Source organism: Narcine bancroftii, chromosome 10 (assembly GCF_036971445.1).
Source record: "Narcine bancroftii isolate sNarBan1 chromosome 10, sNarBan1.hap1, whole genome shotgun sequence".
NCBI classification, from domain to species: Eukaryota; Metazoa; Chordata; class Chondrichthyes; order Torpediniformes; family Narcinidae; genus Narcine; species Narcine bancroftii.
The window spans coordinates 50441994-50467374 of record NC_091478.1 but is presented as its reverse complement, the minus strand read 5'-3'; the positions used below and the strand labels follow the sequence as shown (position 1 = coordinate 50467374).

Genomic DNA, 25381 nt, shown 5'->3' with positions numbered 1-25381 from the left:
AACATCATAAAGGATACCCACCACCCTGCTCACAATGTTGTGCTCTCTTGTAAGAAGACATAGAAGCTGAAAGACCACCAACTCACAGTTCAAGAACATTTTTATTCTTTTCCCCCCTCCCTGAACTACCCTGACTCTGGCATCTCCCCTAAATCTTTCTCCAATCACCTTGTACTGATGTCCTTTGGTGTTTGGTACGTTTGACCTGGAACAAAGGCACTGGCTGTCCATCCTGTCTATGCCTCTCATAATATTGTAGATCTTTATTAAGTCACCTCTCATCCTTCTTCACTCCAAAGAGAAAAGTCGTTGCTCTATTAACCTTGACCCATAAGATGCCTTCTCCAATCCAGACAACATCTTGGTGAATTTCCTCTGCACCCCCTCAAAAACTTCATCTTTCTTGTAATGATGTGACCAGGACTGAACACAGTATTCCAAGTGTGATCTCACCAGATTTTATAGACCTGCAACATTACCTCACGAGTTTATAGAATGCCTAAAGGATAACTTTTTGAAGCAGCTAGTCAATCAGCCCACCAGAAAATTGGCAGTTTTGGATTGCGTGATGTGTAATGAACCTGAGGTGATTAGGAAGGGCTCCACAAAAGAAAAGAAGCTGAAGAGTTCAGCTTCCAGTTTGAAAGGGGAAAAATGATATCAGGTGTGTCAATATTTCAGTGGAACAAAGGGAATTACAGAGGTATGAGAGAGGAAATGACCAAAGTTGACTGGAAAAGTAAGCTAGATGGGGGGACAGCAGAACAGAATTGGTTGATATTTCTACAAGAAATAAAGAAAGCACAGGATAGATGTATTCCAAGGTAAAGGAAAATTATGAATGGTAAAATGATGCAGATGTGGCTAACGAGAAGTTAAAGCAAAAGGGAGGGTAAAAGTTACTGGAAAAGAGGACTGGGAAAGTTGCAGAGAGAGACAAAGTCATTAGGAAAGAAAAGATGAAACATGAAAGGAAATCGGTTCATATGACAGCACATGGAATTACTGGAAGAAGAACAGATCCTGCCATTCGCTGATAGGCAGGAAGCAAAGGGTGGGAATAAAGGGATCCTATTCTGGTTGGTTGGTGTTCCTCAGAGGTCGGTGTTGGGGCCGCTTCTTTTTACAATGTATATTGATGATATAGATTGTGGATTAAATGGTTTTGTGGCAGAGTTTGCAGATGACACCAAAATAGGTGGTAGAGTACGAAGTGTAGAAGAAATTGAAAGCTTGCAGAGAGACTTGAAGAGCCTAGAAGAATGGGCGAGGAAATGGCAGATGTGATATAGTATTCAGAAATGTACATTTTGGTCGAGGAAATAAATGGTCAGATTATTATTTGGATGGGGAGAAAATTCAAACCTCAGAAGTACAAAGGGACTTTGAGGTCCTCGTGCAGGATAACCAGAAAGTTGACTGCCAGGTTGGATTGGTGGTAAAGAAGGCGAATGCTATGTTGGGATTAATTTCAAAGGGGATTGTGTATAAGGATAAAGAAGTGTTGATGAGACTCCATGGAGCACTGGTGAGACCTCATTAGGAGAACTGTGCAGTTTTGGGCCCCATATCTTAGAAAGGATATAGCAAGGTTGGAGAGGGTACAGAATGATTCCAGGAATGAGAAGGCTAACATGTGAGGAACGCTTAGCGACCTTGGACTCTATTCCTTAGAATATAGAAGAATGAGCGGGGATCTCATAGAAGCATTTCAAATAATTATTGAAGTAGATGTAAGTGAGATGTTTCCCCTGTTGGGTGATTCCAGAACAAGAGGGCACAGTCTTAGAATTAAAAAGTATGAATTTACAACAGAGATGAGGAGAAATTTCTTTAGCCAGAGGGTAGTGGATTTCTGGAATTTGTTGCCACATGCAGCTGTGGAGACAGAATTATTGGGGGAACTTAAAGGGGAAATTGGTAGGTATCTAATTAGACAGGGTATCGTGGAATTTGGAACTAGATGCGAGAACAGTTTAGCCCAGGGAGGTTTCACAGAGCAGACTCAATGGGCCAAATGGTCTGCTTCTATTCCTTTTTCTTGTAATCGTGTGACTCTTTAACTCATTTCCCTGACCAGTAAAGACCAGCATACCATGAGCCTTCTTTCTTAACTATGCAACAACCTTGAGAGATCTACACATTTGGATCCCAGTGTAACTATGGATTTGGAACTTTGTGTTCTAACATTCTGTTAAGGATCCTACCATTAAGCATGTACTCTGCCTCAACTTTTACCTTCCAAAATGCATCTGGATGGAATGGCATCTGCCTCTTTTCTGCCCAACTCTGTATCCTGTTTATATCCTATGGTAACCTATGACAACCTGTACTATCTACAACAATGCCAACTTTTGTGTCATCTGCAAACTAACTGGCCCGTCCTCTATTTCTTCATCCAAGACAATTATATTTAAAAAATCAAGTGCAGGGGTTCCAGAACAGATCCCTTCAGAACTCCACCCAGTCACTGATCTCCAGACAGAATTTGTTCCATCTACTACAACCATCTATTTTCTGCAGGCAAGCTAATTCTGAATCCACACATCCAAGGTTCCATGGATCCCATGCCTCATGACTTTCTGAACAAGTTTACCCTGGGGTAAAGACATTTTCAAATGCCTTACTAAAATCAACATACACCATGCTTACTACCCTACCTTCATCAATTTCTTTTGTTACTTCCTCAAAAAACTAATTAGACCCTGAGGTAAGACTTGCCCCTTACAAAGCCATGCTGACTGCCCTTAAGAAGCCAATACTTCTCTAAATGCTTGTAAATCCTGGGCGCAAGAACCCTCCTCAAAGGATTTGCTCATCACCAACATAAGACTGACTTGTCTATACTTCCCAAGCTTCACCTATTACCTTTTTTAAACAAGGGGATAATATTTATCACTACTGAATTGTTAAATATTTTTTGCACTGTGGATATTTAACAATTCATTATCTTTTTGTAAGCATATTGAGCTAATTTCATTATTTGTAATTTGTCTAATAAACACTCAAATCATCATCTCCCACTGCTCCACCTCGACCCACAATAGTATCCACCAATGCCATCCTCCACCTCCAGTGCTACTCAGTTGGGGCATGTAAACTTGTGTCTCGTAGCTTTTCTATCATCTTGCTTCATTCCATTTTCTTTGCTTATTTAAAAGGGACCAGTGAAGCACCTTTTGCTCACAGGTGATGGGTGGAGCAAATTGCCAGGGGAAGTGGGAGAGGCAGTTATAATTGCAACAATTAAAAGATATTTGGGCAGGTCAAAACAGCAACTAGTGGATGTATTTCTGGATATGAGAGGAGTGCAAGAAATTGGGGAAATTGAACAGAGGGTTAGCCATGGCCTTTGAAGGAGAAGGGCGCTGGTCGAGTTGCTGTCACCATCCTGGTGGAGAGGGCAGCTGTTCTCTCATTGCTTGGGGCATCACAGAGGTGAGCCATGTCCAGTGACATGGCTGCATGCTCACTTCTCTCCTCGTCTGTAAATCCAAAGGCCCCTCTGACCCCAACACCTGGAAGAGGGAGATTGGGGTGGTCAGTTCTGTCAGTGCTGGGGTAGGGCAGGAAATGGGCGCAAGCTTTGATTGACAATTCTCCTGATCACTGGCAGCAGGGACTTGTTGCCCGATGTCTTGTGGTGTCGTGCAAACATCTGCCAGCTCCTGTTCTAACATGTGTGTGTATTTTCCTCCTCACTGATCAGAGGAATTTTTTTAAGCATGAAGCATTCTGGGCAACAATCCCAGCATTTCCCAACATTTCTTTTGTGCCATACTTCAGTTTAGAATTGACAGTTTTGTTATATTTCCATGTATTCTTGATGTCCATGATGATCTTCCCAGTTTGTATCACTTCCTGTTTGTGGTGTTGTTTTCTATCCTTCTGAGATAGGTGTCATCATGGAACACTGGTTGCAGTAAAAATCTTGCTTCCACTAAAATTCACTATATTCACTTCACAGGGTGTCAAAGCTGAGCACTTTCAGGCAGGAAGCTGCAGACAAACAGTTGTTGTCTGATAGGGAGATGTGATACATCAGGCTTGTCTCTGGATTCAAAGTGCAAAGAACCTCCACAGCCATTTGGAGTGTGGACTGCGCTTCAACCAATTGGTCCACATGGAGGGTCACCTGAGCATTTGTCCTGGAGAGAGACAATTCCGATGTAATGCGTGCGGTGAGGCAGGGCTTTATCCAGACTTGCTAAAAGCTCATCGCTGTGCTCACTCTGGGGAAAGGTCGTTCACCTGTTCGATGTGTGGGAAGGAATTTGACAGCTCTGACATCCTGCTGCAACACCAGTGTGTTCACACTACAGAGAGCCCAGTCACAAGTTCTGACTGTGGGAAGGGCTTTCAAACATCTTCAGGCCTGAAGAAGCACGGATGTGCTAACACTGGAGAGAGACCGTTTATCTGTTCCGAGTGTGGGAAGGGATTCACTCAGTCCTCACACCTGCGGCAACACCAGAGAATTCACAGTGGAGAGAAACCTTTCACCTGCACCGAGTGTGGGAAAGGATTCATTTGGTCTTCTAGCCTGCTGAAACACCAGACCGTCCACACGTCAGAGAGGCCGTTCACGTGCTCCCAGTGTGGGAAGGGATTCACTCAGTCTGCCAGCCTGCGGGCACACCAGAGACTTCACACCGGGGAGAGACCATTCACCTGCACCCAATGTGGGAAGGGATTTGCTCGGTCCTCACAACTGCGGCAACACCAAACTGTTCACAGTTCAGAAAGTCCCTTCATCTGTTCCGAATGTGGGAAGGGATTCACTTTGTTCACCCGTTTGCTAAAACACCAGACAATTCACACTGGGGAGAGGCCATTCATCTGCTCTGAGTGTGGAAAGCGATTCGCTCGGTCCTCAAACCTGAGACAACATCAGATGTTTCACAGAGGGGAGAGACCATTCACCTGCTCCCAGTGTGGAAAAGGGTACACTCAGTCCTCTGGTCTTCTGAAACACCAGACCGTTCACACTGGAGAGAAACCATTCACTTGTTCTGAGTGTGGGAAGGAATTCACTCAGTTCTCCAGCCTGCGAGTTCATCAGAGAATCCACACTGGGGTGAAACCGTTCACCTGCTCCAAGTGTGGAAAGGAGTTTTCTCGGTCCTCTAGTTTGCAGCGACATCAGCAAATTCACAGTGGAGAGAGACCATTCACCTGTTCCCAGTGTGGGAAGGGATTCTCTCAGTCCTCCTACCTGCTGAAACACCAGCGGCTTCACACTAGAGAGATGCTGTTCATCTGCTCTGACTGTGGGAAGGGATTCACTCTATCCTCACACCTTCGACAACACCAGATGTTTCACACCGGGGAGAGGCCATTTTCTTGCTCTGAGTGTGGGAAGGGGTTCTCTCAGTCCTCAAACCTGCGTCGACATCAGAGGATTCACACTGGGGAGAGGCCATTCACTTGTTCTGAATGTGGCAAGGGCTTCACTCAATCCTCACACCTGCAGCAACACCAGATTGTCCACTCCCGGGAACGACCCTTCCCCTGCTCCCAGTGAGGGAAGGGACTCTGTCAGCCTTCCTGCCATCTGATTTGCCAGCAGTTTTACACTGCTCTGGGGAGAGATTCATCCAGTCATCCAACCAGCCCAAACATCAGCAAGTTCACACTGGGTCTTTGTTTGAGGGAGGTAAAGAGTTGTAGTTTTGGTGATAGGACATTACAACAGTGATTAGAGAGGATTTTCTTTGGGGATCGTCCAGTGATCCAGCTAATAAAATAAATAAAAAGGGGGTGATTAATTTGATAAGTTTGTAATATAGTTCCCCCCACCCCCCCCCACCGAATAGCCAGAGGGAATATAGAAGCACAAGCAGAGGGAGATAGCTATAAAAATAATAGGGTGATTTTACAGGAAGTTTATTTTATCTTTATTTTTGATGGGGTCACGCAACACAAAGTTTTTGGATAGGGTAGAATTTGTTAAATGTGTCAAGAAAACTTCTTAACTGTTTTAATGGTTGTCTTACCAGAGAGGGTGTGACAGTAGACCTAAGGTCAAGTGATTGAACTGATATTGGGAGCCACTTTGGGACCAGTGACCATAGTTCTGTTAGTTATAAAGTAGTTAGATGGTCAACAACTTAAAGTCCTAAATTGGGCCAAGGCCATTTTTGGAGGCTTCAGCCGTGAACTTGTAGAGGTCAACTAGAAGAGGGTGTTTGCAGGTAAGGGGACGACTGATAAATGGGAGGCTTTTAAATGTGAGATGGCAAGGGGTCAGGGACAGCACTTCTTCAATGGGAGAGTTGGCAAGTTCGGGGCACCCTAGTTAACGACAGTCATGAAAAAAGAAGGAGATTGATGTCAGATTTAGTGAATGCTTTGGTGGGTATATGAGTGAGCTTGAGAGAAATTGGAATGGCAAAAGGAGAATATGAGGTTCAGCTGGCAAGCAGCATAAAGGAAGCTCCAAAGAGATTCTATTGGTATATTAAAAGGGAATTAAGGAGAGAATTGGTTCTATTAATGATCAACATTGCTGTCGTCCTGTGGAGTCACAGGAGATGAGAGAAGTTTTAAATGAATATTACTCATGAGACTTGACTGTGGGGAAGATCATGGAAACCAAGGAATTGAAGCAAATGAGTTGTAATATTCTGGATCATGAACAAAGTGCAGCTCGTCCTCGGGTTGAAAACATCCGATTTATGAACAACCTGTAGCTACGAACCGACAAGCTGGCCAGAAGGAGAATGATGTCTACTTCCAGTTCAAGCAGAGCTCACTTTCAATCGGCTCACTGCCCCGTTGATTGTCAGGTGGCCAGTGATGCACATCCACTGTCAGGATATTCCACACGCGGCCTGGGAAAAGCAGCGGGCAGGCGAAGGGGTGGGGGAGAAGAAGCAGTATGCACCATCTCAACACCTCCAGTACCGTCATGCCTCAGCGTGGGGCTGCCGTTTGGACCCACAAAATGGTGGGAGAGGGAGGGAGGGGGAGAGAGGGAAGGAGAGGGTGCAGGGAGGGAGGGAAGGAGCCGGGCATGAAATTTGGAATTTGAAATTGAAAGTACCTGTACTGTAGCCATCTCTCCATCATCTTCTGTAAGTGTTAACTTTTAATCATAATCTTATGACCGTATGTAGTTACTTTTATTTTTGCGTACAGTACTGTATTGTTATGTACTGTATTATTACATTTAAGATGTTTTGATGTATTGAAGTGTTTTATATGCATCTAAAGGTAAAAATATATACTAGGATAACATTTGATTAACTGACACTAAATAAGGACTGAATGTACTGGTTTTGACTTAAATACAAATTCGGGTGAAAGACAGACCTAGGTAATGGAACTCATATTTAACACAGGGACTGTCTGTACCAGAGATGAGGTGTTGATCGAGTTCCTCCTTGGACCTTGTGGGAAGTTGGAGACAAAATTAGACAGATATTTGCATCATCTTTGGCCACAAATGAAGTTCCAGAAAATTGGAGGGTGACAAATGTGTACCGTGATTTAAGAAAGGTAGCAAGGACAAGAAGGTGAACAACAGAACAGCGAGTTTGACATCAGTAGTGGGAAAGCTGGTGCAGTGAAATTGAAAGACAGGACTCACAAGCATTTGGATAGGTAGGGACTGATTGAAAGTAGCATAGCAAGAAAATTGCGTTTCACAAATCAGATTTTTTTGGAAGAGGTGACCAAGAGAATTGATGAGGGCAGTGAGGTGGATGTTGTCTATTTGTACTTTGGCATGTCTGGTTTTATCCAGCTTTAGGAATGATGTCCTTGCAGTAAAGACTCACCAAGATGTTACCAGGACTTGAGGGCTAAGGTTACAGGGAGAGGCTAGATAGACAGTGTCACCTGAATTATTATGAGCAGTTTTGGACTCATTTAAGAAAGGATGTGCTGACGTAGGAGAGGGTTCAGAGGAGGTTCACAAGGATGATTCCAGGAATTAAAAGGTTATCATATGAGGACCAATAACAGCTGTACTCATGGAGTACTGAGAGCAGTTCTGGTCACCCAGCTATATAATGTCAGAAAGTTGGAAAAATGCAGAAGCAATTCATCAATATGTTACTTGAGTTAGAGGCAGTGATTTTATTCCCTGGAACCTGTACAGCATGTATGTGACATCATGAAAGGCATGGATAAAGTGAATGCTGCTTGTCTTGTTCCCAAGGCAGAAAAAATACTAGAACTTGAGGCCACGGGTATAAACAGAGAAGGGAAAGATTTAAGAGGTACCTGATGGTACCTGCCCTACAGAGTCACGACCCACCAGCCGGTGCTCTACAAAAATGGCTCTCGGAGCCAAACAAAAGTGCTTAATCAAAGGAGAAAGAGGATACTGGCGGGAGGGGGGCTCAGCAGAGGAGCGGGGTACCTTTTTTGCTCTGAGTGTGATCCATATGTGGAACAAGTTACCAGAGGAATCTGTAGAAATGGATACCTTTACGATATTTTTTGTCATGTAATAGTACTGAACAGATAATATAACACAAAATTGCCTTCTGCCTGCCGAGAGGGAGACAAAGGAACACCATTAGTATTGCCTGGCGCCCCTTAAGTAAGAGAAAGAGAAGCAAAAAAAAAAGTATTTTCAGGGCCAGAATGCCCAAAGATTCACCTCCAGTCCTCCTGCAGCCTCACAGTTCAATTCATCAACAACCTGAGCTCCAGATCTGAAGCTGTAACACCATCAGCACCTGAGGTGCTTTGGGAGTCCTTGCGCTCAGCACCCTCTCGAATACCAGTTTCAATAACTGGTTCCCATGAGCCAGTCTCCAGCAGCCCATGCCCTATGTGGGTCCCTCAGCCACTGGACCTCTTGATGGTCTCCTTCCTAGTAGGATATTCTTTGCTTCTCTTTCTCTATGGCCGGGGGTGGGGGGAAGGGGGAAGAAAGAGTTCTTTCCGTTTCTAGTGTGTTTTGCTGGTCTGCTACTCCCTGGAGTCTGCAACCCCTTGTAGCTGGGGCTGAGCACAGACACCACCGTCCTGGGAATGGTTGCAGGATTTTATTTACAAGCACCGTCGACTCCTTTAACAGGTCATTTAAAGACTGTACAAAGCTATCAGCATTAGGACGAGTAGCTTTACCTCTTGGAGCAGTACTGTGCATCCACTCTCTTGGGTCTGCACCAGTGACAGCGCTGCCATTTTTTTGTTAATTGGATAGATATATGAGCAGTAAGGTTTAGAAGGATATGGAGCAGACACCGGCAAACAAATGCCAACTTGATTAGCATAGACGAGTTGGGCTGAAGGTTCTATTCTGTGCCATTAGTCTCTGATTCTCCAATAATTTTATCTGCCATAGCTATCTGATATCCTTTCTTTGCCTTTTTGATTTGTCTCTTCTGTACTCCAACATCCCCTACACTTATCAAGTTTTGGTAAGCTGTTATGCCTCCTTTTTCTTGACTAAAGCCTCTATATTGCTCTTGTCATCCAAAGTTCCCCTATCTTGCCAAGTTTGCCCTTCACTCTGTGGTGTACCTGAACTCTATCTCATTTTAAAATATCTCTCACTTCCTATGCTTCTTTGTACCTGCAGTCTCTTCCAATTAGTCTTTGCAAAATCCTGTGTAAAGTCACCAAAATTTGCCTTGCTGCTATATTTTCCATAAGTATTTCAAAACAAGTAGAATTATGGTCACTGGTCCCAAAGGGATCCCATACTGACACTAAAGTCACTTGCCCTGCCTCATTTCCCAATTGTCTGCCCCCATTCTGGTTGGGTAATCTACATATTGCTTGAGAAAGTCTTTCTGGGCACACTCAACAAATTCTGCCTGATCCAAGCCCTTTGCCTACCAATCATGCACAGAGTTAAAAACTCTGTAAAACAATGCATCATACGTAGATTAATTTTTAGCTCTCAGGCAGCATGGGAACCAAAATAAATGGAGAGGGAAAAGAGCAGAATGTTACAATTTTAATTTGTGTGAATTGTGTAAACAAATAAGTAATGCTGAATAACTTCCATTTTTCACAGTGCATACTGTAGTCTCTCATTCTATTAATATATTCACAACAAACTCCCTGCTTTCACGGTTGGCGCAGTGCAACACCTTTACAGTGGCAGCAATCAGAACCTGGGTTAGAATCCTACGCTGTCTGTGAAGAGTTTGTATGTTTTCCCCATGTCTGCGTGTGTTTTCCCTGGGGGCTCCAGTTTCCTCCCACCGTTCTAAATGTACTGGGGGTTGTAGGTTAATTGGGTGGCACGGGTTGTAGGTTAATTGGGTGGGCCTTTTACTGTGCTGTTTATCGAAATCACACATGTCAAACTCTGGCCCGCGGGCCAAATTTGGGCCGCGATATAATTATATTTGGCCCGCAAGATCATTTCAAAAATGTATTAGAGGTGGCCCGCCCTGCAGCGAGAGCCGATTCTGTTTTTTGGTAATGTCACCCCAACCATCCTCCCCCTTCATTGCACATCCTTCCCCACCCCCTAACTATCCCCACCCCCCTAAAACCACCCCCCTTAAAAGATGGCCAGAATATTCTCAGAAAGGAATCCAGAATGGTAAAGTTCCACAAACCTTCTGCTGGGAATCCTAACAACACCCGGGCATCAGATCCACGGGACGCGGAGGGAGCAAGAGTGTTACAGGTTGACCGTGCAAACTTTGAGAATGGGGAAAACAAAATTGTAACACGAGAAGTCTGTCGATGTCATCAGCCGGCAAGCCAGTTGGAAGGCTCCCCGCACAACCAGTCACTTCTCCCACCTGTCGAGCGGTGCGGTGGATTGGCGAGCGCCTGTGATTTCCTGTCAGCGCGACGGACATGGCAGGCTGCGCACGGCCCCCGCTGTTCCGCAAAGGCTGATCAGCAGCGCGCTGGGCCTGAGTGGGTGGGTAAGCAGGGGTGGGCAGAGGGTGTAGGTGAGGAGTAATGGGCAGGGGAAGTTATGGTGGTGCGAGGGGCAGTTAGAGGGAGGGATGAGTAGAAGGAGGGGTGGATAGGGAAGAGGTAAAAGGGGAGGGGCAGGGCGAGTAGGAGGGGTGATTAGAGGGTGAGAGACGGTAGAGCGAGGAACAGGTTGAGGGGAGGCAGTAGAGGGGCGTGTATTGGTTGGGGTGGGTAGAGGCAGAGCGAGTGGAGTGAGGGGTGAGTAGAGGTTGGGTAAAGGACTGGTCAGGTAGAGGGATAGTGGGTCGAGGGTGAATAGAGGCCTAGAGCCTGAGGAGTGAGCAGGAAATGCTGAGTCCTGATGCAGGCCAAAATGGACACAGCCTGTGAATGCTGACTACATCTCCACAGGGACCAAATATGTTTCCCTCAGGTCAAGCAAAGGGTGAACTTGAGCTACATACTCCTGACCTGTAACATTATCCTCCTAAAGTTATATCCTAAAGTTTAACATTACATATGTTGAAAGAAGAGAAAACATGCAGATGTTGTTGAAAATTTTCAATAAATATTTAGTTCGGCCCTCGACTTAGTCCAAGTTTTTAATTTTGGCCCTCCGTGAATTTGAGTTTGACACCCCTGATCTAAATGTTCTAAAATTGTATATCCGGTGAGTTACAATGGTGACACAGGAGACTGCAAATTCTGGAATCTGATTAAGCTAAACAGTTAAAATTTATTGTTAATGTGCATACATGTCATCACATACCACCCTGAGATTATTTTCTTTTATAGAACAGGCTCTCTTCCTAATCAATCTTTCCTCCAGCTCTCCACCCCTTTCCCTCTCTATTCAGAGAGCCACCCCCCCTCCCCGTTTGCTGGTGTGCCCTCCCTCCCTTATCCATCCATTACCTCCCTGCCTATGAGACTGTCAACCATCCCCTGCACCCCTCCCCCACTATTTTGTCCACATTTTGTCATACCTTGATGAAGGGTTCAAACCTGAAACGTTGGTTATGTATCTTTATCTTTGCTACATAAAGGACACTGTTTGACCTGCTGAGCTTCTCCAGCATTTTGTGTTTTTACTTCATGGTGTCTGCAGACTTTGGTGTTTTACTCTAAGCAAATCTATAGAGTAGTAACTGTCAACTGAAAACAAACTGCAAATACTGTGTAAATATACAGCAATAAATAACGAGCATACGAGTCTGTAAATGAGTATCGTTACCACCTTTTGTGGTGGAGGAATTCGGCGGGTTAAGCAGCATAGTTAGAATGGTCGACATTTCGAGCCTAAAGGTTTCAGGTCAAAATACTGTATCTACCATGTTACTCCCTCAGATGCTGTTTTACCCAATGAGACAGGGTCTTTTGGAGCGCAGTCATATCACCGACCACCTGCAGAACAACAGGAACGAAGATTTTATCAATAAATGAATTATAGACAATGGGATTCGCAGAAGATCCCGTCAATACGGTCTTGCACTTTCACTTTCCCCGATCCTTTGCCCTCTCACTGCGGCATGATCCCCTTATCCACCTAATTTGCAGAGTTATGGGCTCAGGAATAATCTGGAGAATGTCATCTCCCTCTACCCAACTCTCCTTGTCCGCGTTCATCAACGAGGAAATGAACCGTCAAGGGAAATACCACAAGAGGCGGGCGGATAAATAAGCGTATGATTGAAAGGTCCGCCAATACCCCGTTGAACCTCTGCAGGGAGCCGGCAGGTTCTGTCCCCCGGCAAAGCGGTGCCAATTTCAATACAGGTGGCTCATCGGGGAGGCGTGGCGTCTGCGTATGATGTCTAATGGCCTGCCAGTTTGCACAATTATGCTTCCACAATTCTTCCCCACCACACTCGACTTCTGCCAGGACACCGTCCTCTCTCCGCTTTGCTGCTCAGGGAGCCATACGCCCGAAGATTCCAGAAGAGTGATTCAAGGAAAGCACAAAAGCGATTAGACATTGCATTTGCAGGGGAGCTCAGCGGGTCGGAGGAATAGCCTGTTTTATGCGTGTTCCGTGAGGTTAAAGTCAGGTTCGGAGGGTTCACAGAGGCAAATCCAGATACAGGCTAACAAACAAGGGATGATCCCTATTGTACACACGGGGAAAAGACAACTGTTTCTGGAAACGACAACACGATCAGCTCCAGCCCCGACCGGAACGGGTCGTTGTATTTCCGATGGAGAGGGGTGCTGCGGGAACTGCTCCCCAGGGTGGGAAGGAACTTTTATTGGTCACTGACTCTCATGAGTCGCCTCTCCAATTCGCATGTACACCTTTGCCACCAACATCAGCACCAGTCCACCACCGTCTGCGAGCGGGCTGTGCAAGGCTATTCTTCAAAGTGCTTTTGGCCTTCCTTGAGCAGCGCCACCTGCGCATTGGCCGCCCATCCGGGCGCTCCGCCGATCTTGTGAGGAACAACCTAGATGCCCGCCGTTGTGCCGTCCCGTGGGGAAGCAGGGGTCTGCCCGGCAGCCGTGCATCCAGGACGTGCCTGGACTTCCATGATAGCGCCCTCATTTTCAGGGCTACCGTCTGGTACCAGGATGCCGTTCCTGCTCGCTTTCTCCGTCTACCGAAATAGGGACAACATTTCGCCTGCTCTGGCTCCGTTAATGGACTCACCGGGAGTATTGTCCGGATTAAGAGGTTCCAAAAAAGGTGTGGGGAAATTATGTGGGGGGAGTGGAGCAACCCCGTCATTACGTAAGGTTACATTGTACAAAGCTACTCATGCTTGCTGCCATCGCAACGCGGGGGAGCTGACGGCAGCTTTATTTAAAATCCCGTGACCGCAGGGTCTGGACCCAAGATGATTGGCTGATGGGGGTATTGGAACTGGGGGTGGGGGGTGGGGGGTGGAGATCGCACTGGGTGACACCATCAGAGGAGGGTGACAAGAAAATGACCACATATAAAATGTTTTTGCAGTGTTTCAGCAGAATTTTTTTTTATATAAAAATATCCCTTTAGTTAGTTATAACAACAAAAACATTTTTTGCAAGCCTATCTTACATGGATCACTGTACCTACAAGAGTAAAACTCGATGCTCATATACTTTTTGAACCTTCTATTGCGCTCTGGTCAGAGCTGTCATTATTACCCAATTACAGCGACATTTCGAATCACGTGGTTTTGTCTGCACGCACTACAAGCACGCGCTGTTGTTTTCTTTGCTGCTACTGTTTTGTATAGTTGCTGCTTTTGTGAAATTTTCTGGTGTTTTAGCTACAACATTGTGGTCATTAGTATTTGTGAACCTAGATCAATTACTTTTTTGAGAATGAAGTAATTAGAGGAAAAGAATGATCTCATGTAATAATAAATTTAATGTTAAAATTGACATAATTTTGATATAATTCTTAAACATTTTATTTCAAATTCAATTGTTTTCTCACTGAATTTTCACTTTAACCTCATGAAACAATGTAAATACATTTAAGCTGTGCAAATGGTATTGTAATTTAAATTTTGCTCATTATTTATCTCACTTACACTTAGTGATAAACAGGAATGACAATTTATGAGCAACATTAGTACAAAAAACATTATCTAAGGATTCTCTATGGTCTGGTACAGGAGGAGGTCCATGAGGGGAGAGGGTGATACCACTGATTGGAACCAGGATATGAGAGGTTGCCAGGGGTTCTGAAGGGTTCCTAATCGTATTGGAGGTTTGGATCTGGAGATCGGGTTGCCGATGGTTTGGACTGGACTCTATGTGGCTGCAGAGGCTGAGGGAGTGCTGGAGGTGAATCCATGGACACTCGGTGACTGGAGAGATCTGTCTTTTGCTTCTTTCTCTGACTAAGAGGTATTTCAGGCAATTTTTGCTGATGTCGAATCTGTCTGCTTTACAGCAGACAAAACCAATTTCATATAATATGAAACTTTTTATTACATGACAATTGAATCTTGACCTTCAGAAGCAGTGATGAGAGCACAGCAGTCTGGAGTGGAGGTGCTGTGGGCTCTTCTGTTGTGGTCTGAGCTTGAAGTGTAGTGGCCTTTTAACCTTTTCAGTTGCTGTAATTTTTTTTTAAGTGCTTGCCACTTTTTTTTCCTGTGTGACTGTTATCATATTGAGGTTATATATAAGTCTTATTTATCAATTATAACTTTTTCCCCTGTATATTCCTTTTTATATATTACTTTTGATGAATGGCGTTTACCTATGTACTATTTCTGTAAAATCCAATAAAAATATTGAAAAATAAATTAAGTGCAGTGGCCTGCAGGGTGGGTTTGGAGGGTCTATATGTGTGTTGGCACGACAACTAAATTACTCATGGGAACACAACCCATCGTTTGTCTCCCAGTCTGCATACCATTATTTCCCCTGTTTAGGTGGTCCCTGTAGCTGCTGCACCCACACCCAACCAGACTCCTCAGGATCCTGTAGATCAGTCTTGTCTGTTTCCTGTTGGTCTGAAGTGGCAAGATGTCATGAAAACGGGAACCCCCACTGTGCAGTGGGACAGGAGTTTAACTGGTTCTAGCAGCCCACTGAGCCACTCCTTCACCATGTGGTCAAGTTTTTGTTTGAAGAGACCATTCATCCTTGCAATTAGTCTGGATGCCTGTGGGTGGTAGAGCATGTGCAGCAGCTTCAAGATAACAACCTCCACTGCCCAACTCCTGTAAAATGTGAGCCCTGATCAGACTGAACCCCTACAGGACTTCATTACTGGAGAAGAAGTACTTCAGTCCTTAGATGATGTTGTCCTGGTCGGCCCTCTTGCAGGGCACCACCACTGGGACACGAGAGTAAGTGTCTACCATCATCAGGAAGCACTTTATTCTGGCATGGGTGAGGGCTGATAGACTTATTTGCCAGACTTCTGTGTGGCCAATGGATGTGACCTGGTGTACCCACCTGTTTAATCTGCTGGCAGGTGGGGCAAATATCCACTGCTGTCCACACCTTATCATAAGAAAGAGCCACCCCTGCTCTCCATCCTCTGTCATGTGCCATTGGACTTGTAGTGGATGTACAAGTGTTGCTTCACGTGAAAGGCCCCCCTCACCCGCATCTCCTCCATTTCTCACTCATCTGCCCCAGATGCAACACACATAAAATCCCCTCATCCTCACCCACCCCACCAGCCTCCACATCCAACACATTATCAACCGGAATTTCCAGTACCTACTGCAGGATCCCACCACCAGACACATTTTCCCTTCTCTCTGCTAACTCATCCAGCTAACTCTGCCAGGCACTGACCAGCAGGACCCTTCCCCCCCCCCCCATGCCAGGACACAATCAGGAATAACAGAGGCAACCCTACCCAGACTTCACCTTATCCTAAACCCCCAACAACCCAAAATTAATCCCACATGGGCCTCAAGGCCTGGCAGCAAACACCAACAGGCACTGCTTGAGGCAGACTCTCTAAGCCAGGACACAACCAGAGAGCATAAAGGCACCCTTACCCAGACTTAACCTTAACATAACCCCTCCCCCCAATAACCAAAAATTAATCTAACTAGGGCACTAAGGTTTTGCAGCAAGTTTCACCAGGCACTGCTTAAAGCAGACTCCCCAGCCCAGGGCACAATCACACATCACAGAGGCACTCTTAACCTTATAATAACCCCCCCCAAATAACCCAAAATTAATCCCACATGGGGCCTAAATCCATCCAGGTAACTCTGCCAGGCATTGACCAAGGCAGACCCCCCCCAATGCCAGGACACAATCAGGAATAACAGAAGCAACTCTACCCAGACTTCACCTTATCCTAAACCCCCAACAACCCAAAATTAATCACAGAGGGGCCTCAAGGTCTGGCAGCAAACACCAACAGGCACTGCTTGAGGCAGACTCTCTAAGCCAGGACACAACCAGAGAGCATAAAGGCACCCTTACCCAGACTTAACATAAACCCCCCCCCCCACCCATAAACCAAAAAATAATCTAACAGAGGCACTAAGGCCTTGCAGCAAGCTTCACCAGGCACTGCTTAAGGCAGACTCCCTAGCCCAGGACACAATCCACAGATCACAGAGGCACTCTTACCCAGGCTTAACATTCCCTCCACAATTCCCTTGTGCACTCTTCCATCCTTACCCATTGCATCTCCGACACCTTCCCCTGTGCCCTCAGGAGGTGCAACACCTGTGCCCACACCTCCTCCCTCACCACAGTCCAGGGCCCCAAGCAGGCCTTTCACGTGAAGCAACACTTCACCTGTACATCCAGTGATGTGTGATTGTAGTTATTGCATTCGGTCTCCCTTTGACCTTGTAATGGCCTGTCAATTCACTCTCTCCCCATTCTCGACCACCTCCCCATTGGGAAAGACTGAAAGGGGTCCCCTCATGGTAGGTTCGGGACTGCATGGGCACTGGCTGGTTTTGCAAGGTCTTGAGTACATGAGGGGGGGGACACACGCACAATGGGTCTCAGCTTCATCAGGGTCATCATCCTTCCACACGTTCCCATACCCCCCCAACCACATCACCCCCTCCTCCGTGCATAATAATGGCCTTTTTAACGGGATTGACCTGCCAGCCAGATCAGCAGGCTGCCTGCAGCAGCCACACTTTGACCAATCGCCGGGCAGCCCTCAGTATATTTGGCCTCTAGGGTGTTGATGTGTGCCCCTGCAGTATCCAATGCCTCCTACAGTGAGCCACGATAGTACTTTAGGGACTCAATCTGCTTGTCCTGCTGAGCACCCTGTTTGGTCAAATCCAGCATGATATCCCACTGGCACCTCAGCAGGGATGTCCTCATCTATTGGCCTCCCCCACGACTACCCCTGACTTCAGGAAATCCTGATTCCTCCAAGAGGGAGGCCACATGGTGCCCAATCTTTGCCCCATGGAAGTCCAGCCAGCCAAGCCACTAGGTTTCTGAACCCTTGATGATCATCTCTCCATCCAGAGATCCTAATTTGTACCCCCAACATTCCCCTGCAACTCACTGGGGAATGCTGACCCACATATTCCTACCAAAACAATACTAAACCCTACCTCCTAACCCTCTATTTTTCTTGAATCCTTATACCAGCCTCTTCCACAACCACCCTTGGCAAGGCATTCCAGGCAGCCTGATATAATCCTGATATCTCACCTAAACCTTCCTCCCCTCACCTTTTACAGATGTCCTCTGGTGTTTTCTACTCCTGACCTGGGAAAAAGGCATTGGCTGCCCACCTTATCTAAGCCTCTCATAATGTAGACCTCTATTATGTTACTTCTTATCCTTCTTTGCCCAAAGAGAAAAATCCCAGCTCTGCTAACCTTATCTGCATCTTCTCCATAGATTCCACATCTTTCCTATAATGAGGTGACCAGAACAGAACACAATATTCTAAGTGAGGTCTCATCTGAGATTTGTAGTTTCAACATGACCTCGCTACTCTAACTCAATCAGATTTCAGATAATGAACTATGTTCTATATTGTTCATTCAAAGACCTACCCTTCTGACCCCTCTGCTCTCTCCCCATCATTTCTCGGTTTTCTCTTCCCACCTGTATTCATTTATCACTTCTTCCCTATTAGCCTGTGCATCATTCATCATCATTCAGGTGCCTTGCCGTTCGACGTGGGCGATCATGTCTCTCCATCCATCACGATCTTTGACCCTCCGAATTGTAGTTGTTGCCTCCCCTGTTCTCCTTTGATGAAGGCTCCATTTTTGAGTTGAAACCATAGTTGACGTTGAGTTCATGATTATACAAGGGAAAAATACTGAAGTGATTTCACTTTGCCTTCTTCAGCTGCAGTGTCGATACTGGACTCGTAACCCTGGCCATTGATCATCAGATTCATCTGCCCAGCATTTTTAGTTTTACAACCATAAATCCAATCTGTAGAACCTGCTTGTAAAAACTATCCATGGTGTCACGTGACCCTGATTGGGAGTTAAACAGATACTGCACCTTTCCCAAGGGTGACCTGTATCAAATGGAAGGAGCGTCTTGCACCTCCTCTTCCTGAACGATTGCAACACCACCTATGCATGGAAACATTACCTGATATTGAAAAGCTCAATGGTGAAACCATTGGTCAGTAGACTGTCCAGGCGGAATGTGAGACGCTGTTCACATCTGTCTGTCTTCACCATGAATATCCAGTGTCTACATCTCTATTCCCCATCAGGAAGGCTTTAACATCCTCTGCTTATTTCCAGAACAATGTGATGTTTTCCTCCAAAAATATCTGTCAGCAGAACTCGTTATTACCTGTAATAATTTCTGATGCCTCTCATTTTCCTCAAATGATAGGTGTAGCCGTGAACATAAAGGGTCCAGGTTATGCCTGTTTTTTTGCTGGCTACGTACGTTTCTTCCAAACCTACCCTGGAATCACCTCCCTACTCTCTTTCCATTACATCACTGACAGCATTGAAGCTGATTCTTGCACACATATAGAACATGTCAATTTTATCAACATTTTCCATCCTGCTCTAAAATTCATTTACATTTTTTAAATTTAGACAAACAGGACAGGCCATTTTGGCCCACAAATCCACACTGCCCAATTTACACACAATTAATCTAGTATGTTTTGAACAGTGGGAGGAAACTGAAGCCCCCGGGGAAAACCCCACGCAGATATGGGGAGAACATACAAACTCCTTACAGACAGCGTGGGATTCGAACACCTGTCCTGATCACTGGCGCTGTAAAGGCCAACTGTGCCACCTAATTTCTATCAGCACTCCCTTTTAGATTTCTCTGTTTCTATCTCATCTCAGGAGACTGGTGTTACGTACACAACAGCAGTGATAAAAATGAGCCCAGATGGTGTTATGTTTAAAATAATATTTTAAATTATTTATCAACAATTATGTAACACCTAATCTAATTTAACTAACTTATTTAAACTTAACTACATTTATATACAACTATCTAACTTAATCTCTAACTATGCGTGAATATATTGGTGTGTGTGGAACACCCCAAAGCCACTACAGCTCAAGGCTCAATTCTCGGAAGGCAGTTTGAAGTTCAGTTTCGGAAATTCAGTGATATCACGTGGGTTTGATATTGATGCAACAAGCTGGTTTTAACATGATTGAGACACATAGGCTTTGAATGGGTGAGACACTCAGGCTTTGGACAGATGAAACACGCAGGCTTCAAGATGAAATTAGCAGTTCCTGAAGAGATCGGGAATGACAGAACATTGATTACTCATTAAACTGTTATTGAGGTGCTTCAGAGAAATGTCCTTTTTGGATGAATGCCTTCTTCTGCAATTAGAACCCTTTTCTCGGGTCAGTCGAGTAGATGGCAGTATTCCTTCTAGAGAAGTGGGATAGGGTTCTTCTCGCCTTTCATCCCGTTAGCCTCTCCATTCAGCACATCATCCTTCACCACTAAACCCCAGATCTACCTCTTTCCGTCTTTTGCAAGGATCACTCCTTTCTCCACCCAACTTGGAGCAGCTTAAGCCACTTTCAAGTGCTCGGACGCAGATAATGCGCCAGCAGACGCGGCTGGGGGAGTGCAGCCAGGACATTCAGGTGGCTGCGGAGAAGATGCCTTTCTGTCACCTGAATGTGCCGGCTGAAGGAGAGCCGCATCCGAACGAACGCCGGCTCCTGTGGACTGTGGCTGTAGTCCCACTGCTTCTTTCAGGTGCACCAGGGGATTCTCGGAGCCGGAGAATATACCTACAAGGAAGAGGGTTAGGTAAGTGCTCCTCCTGACCGGGTTCTCCTCTTTCAGGTGGCCACCCGACAGCCACATTGGGGTAGAATAGGCAGCTTTACAGTTGGGTATTCTGGCCACCTGAAAGCGGCTGCTCAACTTGCTCAGTTCCTCCAGCAGAACATGTCTCGGTCTGTATATTATATTTCCTCTGCAGCATTTTTCTCTGTTGACCCATCACTGTTCAAATGCCATCTACAAATTTGCTAATGACACCACAGTTGTCAGCAGAATCACTGATGCCAATGAGCAAGCCTACAGGAGTGAGCTAGATCATCTGGTTGAGTGATGTTGCAACCGGAACCTTGCACTCAAGGTTAGCAAAACCAAGGAACTGATTGGGTACTTCTGGAGGGGGAAATTAGGAAAACACAAAGCAGCCCACATTGAAGGGTCATCAGTGGTAAGGGTTAAGAACTTCAAATTCCTGGGTGCCAGCATCTCTGTGGCCTCCGTGTTGATGCAATCGTGAAGAGGGCTCACCAGCAGCTATACTTCATGGAAGAGTTTCACCAAAGACTCTTGCAAATGTCTCCAGGTGCACTGTGGAGAGCATTCTGTCTGGTTGAATCACTGAATGAATGTGCCAATGCGCCGGACGGGGAAAACTATAGAGAGTTGTGAACTTGGTTAGACCAGTCCATTAAGGACATCTACGAGAGGCAGTATCTGAAGAAAGCAGCCTCTCACCATCCAGGCCATGCCCTCTTATTGCTACCATCAGGAAGGAGGTTTAGAGCCTGAAGATAAACACCTAACGATACAGAAACCACTTCTTCCCCTCTGCCATCAGAATTCGGAATGGACAATGAACCACAGACACTACCTCACTTTCTCTTTTGCAGGAATTTATTATTTTTTTAAATGTATGGCAATTTTGCACTTGTAATCCTGCTGCAAACAACGAATCTCATGACATGTTCATGACAATAAATTCTGATTGCGATTGTTTCACATGCTAAATTTAATTTTCCATATGTCTGCCCCATGAGGGAAGGGGTGGGGACAAGGAATGGATTTGGGGAAGCAGGGAGAAACCAAAATTCTTTCCACAAGGTATTCAAATGGCACAGAAATTGCACCTCTGCTAACATATGACAAGATTTATCGCCTGAATATGCTGGGGATTGTCTGATCTCAGAAGCTAAGCAGGCTCAGGACTAGTCAGAACTTGGTGGGGAGACTGCCTAGGGACACCAGGCACTGTAGGTTTCAGTGAGAGGCACTGGACAAAGTGGCAACTATCAGTCTGACTTGGGTAGACAAAAGTTAAAGATTTTCATGTATGTTACATTCTAAATGTGAGACAATGTGACAGTAATGGAACCTTTACCTTCATATCTGCCTGCAGTCGAAAGCCGTTCAAATCACTGGTCCATCTCGGAACATGGAAGGTCTCTTTCCCCTTAAGCATTGTACCCAAACACTGCCGATTTTGCCAAAATGTCGTGATTCTGGGTGGTTTCAGATATGCGAGGTGGGGGGGTGGCGGGGGCCGTGAAACAAGACCAGGCACTTCACAAGTTAATCACAATAAATTTATTAACAAAAGGAAAACATTCAGCATAACATTCAGTGAAAGGCAAAGCAAAGAGTTTCCCGCCCTTCTGTCTGTTGAGAATGCCCCTTGAACGATGACCAGTCTGGAGCACTCAATGATCCTTGATCCTTGTCCCAGAAGAAATGCAGGGCACTACAAAGAAACTCCCCCATTATACACCCACACAACACCAAGATAAACAACCTACTGACAATCAAAGGCCATATCGACAATATCAGAGGAAAGTAAAGTTCATACAGCTGAACATGCTATTTTGCACATTTATTGCTGGACAACATGACAATTCTAACTTCATTCCATTTACAACAGTATGCAAGGAATCTGTTTTGAGCAAAAGCAACAAAATGTCACTGCTCAACTGGTCTACAGATGATCTAGCCTGGGCTAGGATTGTTTGACTATATCTGTTCACTTCAGCCTGATTAATCTCAGTCTTAGATTAATCCTGGGTTCAATCAATTAATCCTGGATTACATTGCAACAGGTTTATCAATCACTTCCCACGCTCTGAACATCAGACGGAACCTGCTGTTCCTGAAAAAGGTTGGAGGAGATGGGGTGAACTAGTCCCCAGTGTGAACTTGCTGGTGTCTCAGCAGGTTGGAGGACCAACGAGTCCCTTCCAATACTCAGAACAGATGAACAGCTCCTCCCAGTGTGTAGCCGCTGGTGTTTCAGCAGGCCAGATGATTGAGAGAATCCCTTTCCACATTCGGTGCAGATGAAGGGTCTCTCTCCAGTGTGAACCGTTTGGTGTTGCTGCAGGTGTGAGGACCGAGTGAATCCCTTCCCGCACTGGTAACAGGTGAAAGGTCTCTCTCCACTGTGCATCCGCTGATGTTTGAGCAGGCGGGACGACTGGGAGAAAGTCTTCCCACATTCAGAACAGATGAACAGTCTTTCCCCGCTGTGAATCGTCTGGTGTCGCCGCAGTTGTGAGGACCGAATGAAGCCCTTGCCGCACTCTGAGCAGGTGAAGGGTCTCTCCCCGCTGTGAATTCGCTGGTGTGCCCGCAGGCTCGAGGACAGAGTGAACTCCTTCCCACATTCAGAACAAGCAAACGGTTTCTCCCCAGTGTGAAGGGTCTGGTGCTTCAGCAGGCTGGAAGACCGAGTGAACCTCTTCCCACACTGGGAGCAGGTGTACGGTCTCTCCCCAGTGTGAACTCGCTGGTGTTTCAGCAGGTTTGAAGATTGAGTGCATCCCTTCCCACACTGGGAGCAGGTGAACGGCCTCTCCCCAGTGTGAATTCTCTGGTGTTGCCGCAGGTCTGAGGACTGAGTGAATCCCTTCCCACACTCAGAGCACATGAACGGCCTCTCCCCGCTGTGAATCCTCTGGTGTGCTAGCAGGCGGGAGGACAGAGTGAACCCCTTCCCACACTCGGGACAAGTAAATGGCCTCTCGCCAGTGTGAATATGTTGGTGTGTTTGCAAGCTGGAGGATTGGGTGAAACCCTTCCCACAGTGGGAGCAGATGAAAGGCCTCTCACCGGTGTGGATTCTCTGGTGTTGCCGCAGATGCGAGGACTGGGCAAATCGCTTCCCGCACTCGTAGCAGGTGAATGGCTTTTCCCCGGTGTGAATTCGCTGGTGTGCCAGCAGATTGGAAGACAATGTGAAGCCCTTCCCACATTCACAGCATGTGAAAGGCCGCTCTCTTATGTGAGTACACCTGTGTTCCTTCAGCTCCTGAGCTGTTTGAAAGCTCTTCCCACAGTGAGAGCAGATGAATAGCCTCTCCCTAGTCTGAACACACTCGTGTTGCACTAGGGTGTCGGAGCTGGTGAATCCCTTCCCACACTCTGAACAGATGAATAGCTGCTCTCCAGTGGGAACAGAGCAATGAGTCTCCAGCAAGTCAGGATAGAGCCCCGACTCGCCAAACATGTCACATTGGAATGGCTTCTCTCTGGTGAGACTGGTCAGGTGATCCTCTATTTTGGCCATTTGGCTGAAGCCGAGTCCACACACTGAACAGGTGTGGGGATTTTCTGCTCATGGATTCCACAGACAGTATTTCAGTCCTGATGAGTTGAACCACCCTGTCAGATATCAGTCGAGTGTCTGCAACTTCCTGCCTGGAAATGATTCGCTCCTAAACCCTGTGAAAGGAGTATGATTAGAGTAAGAGGGAGCAAGACTTTTTCTGCAGCCAATGTTACATGATGAGAACTGGAATAAGCAACACCAGAAACCCTGGAATTGTCCTGAATTGTGACGATAGGATCATCATGGAAATGAAGCAGATATGGTTAGGTTGGAGGAATGAGCAGACTCTGGATACATGAAATCTAATGACTGGCAATTCTAATGTGTGTAGGGCATAAATAAGACCCGAAAGGAAATAGTGAAACACCTGACCTGTTAGTCTTGACAGGGTGAGGAAGAGCTGCATTTCTGTCATTCAGTTGATGCTCCACTTCCTGCCAGTTGACTCCATGAAACCTGCGCTGAATGACATCCTTCTGCCAATGGTCATGACAACTATCAATCAAAGCTTTCCCCCACCACCAAGACCCTCTTTCCCACCCTGCTCCTCAGCTAAGATGACAAAAGAATAAGGGTGAAGGAGTCTTGGATTGGACAGACCTGAGGAGTGGAGCACTCAACGGAGCCTCTTCAAACACCAGTTATGAGCACTCCTCTTCCACAGAAGGTGATCTACTCTACTTCCCAAGTCCCTGCACACCTCCCACCTCCAGAAACCCAGCCGCCAGTCTGGTCACAGTCAGGTTGTTTATATTCATTGTCTGTTCACAGTTATTTTGATGGTTGATATCCTCACGCTGTGTAGTTTATTTTTGCACTACCAGTTAGTGGTAATTCTGCTGTGCCCGCAGGAAAAAGGAATCTCAGGGTTGTATGTACTCTGACCATAAATCTGAAATCTATTACCTTTCCAAGTGTTGCAATTATACTTGACTCTATCATTGCTTTTAGCAGCTCTTTCCACATCCCCACCATCCTCCATGTGAAAAAACATACCCCTCGGGTCTTTATTCTTTTAAATATACAGTGAATTAAAAAGAAACAAATCGGCAGAAAAGCCACATGTTGGAGGTTTTCATGCACAAGTGCTAAAAAGCTCGAGGGGTGAGGAGACACATTCAGAATGCAAATGGTCAAACAAGAGATTGCAGATGTTGGAATTCGGGCGAAAAAATGCACACGCCACGCCAATGAATCTCGTTTAGTAGGTCAGGCATTGTCAACTCTGTATAACTCTTGTCTGTAGCCAGGTTCGACCAAATGGCCGTGATCTTTCCAAACGTCAGGAAGTTT

At 45.9% G+C, this 25381-nt stretch overlaps 2 protein-coding genes across 3 annotated transcripts in view; one reads left to right on the top strand and one right to left on the bottom strand.

The window, feature by feature from the left end:
- The window catches only part of LOC138744555 (zinc finger protein 16-like), a 52018-nt gene extending 41125 nt beyond the window's left edge, over positions 1-10893 (top strand). The window contains exon 4 of the mRNA XM_069900918.1: positions 3968-10893. Coding sequence (XP_069757019.1) covers positions 4124-5524 — 1401 coding nt within the window. The 5' untranslated portion in view covers positions 3968-4123 and the 3' untranslated portion in view covers positions 5525-10893. The remainder of the gene's footprint in view (positions 1-3967) is intronic.
- Positions 10894-22059: 11166 nt separating this feature from the next.
- Positions 22060-25381, bottom strand: part of LOC138744554 (zinc finger protein 850-like) — a 73598-nt gene continuing 70276 nt past the window's right edge. Inside the window, exon 8 of one of the 2 annotated variants that reach the window (XM_069900916.1) lies at positions 22060-23756. In XM_069900916.1, the coding sequence (XP_069757017.1) occupies positions 22586-23756 (1171 nt within the window). In that variant the 3' untranslated portion in view covers positions 22060-22585. Of the gene's footprint in view, positions 24202-25381 lie in introns of both variants that reach the window. The other variant, XM_069900915.1, reaches the window with a different exon arrangement.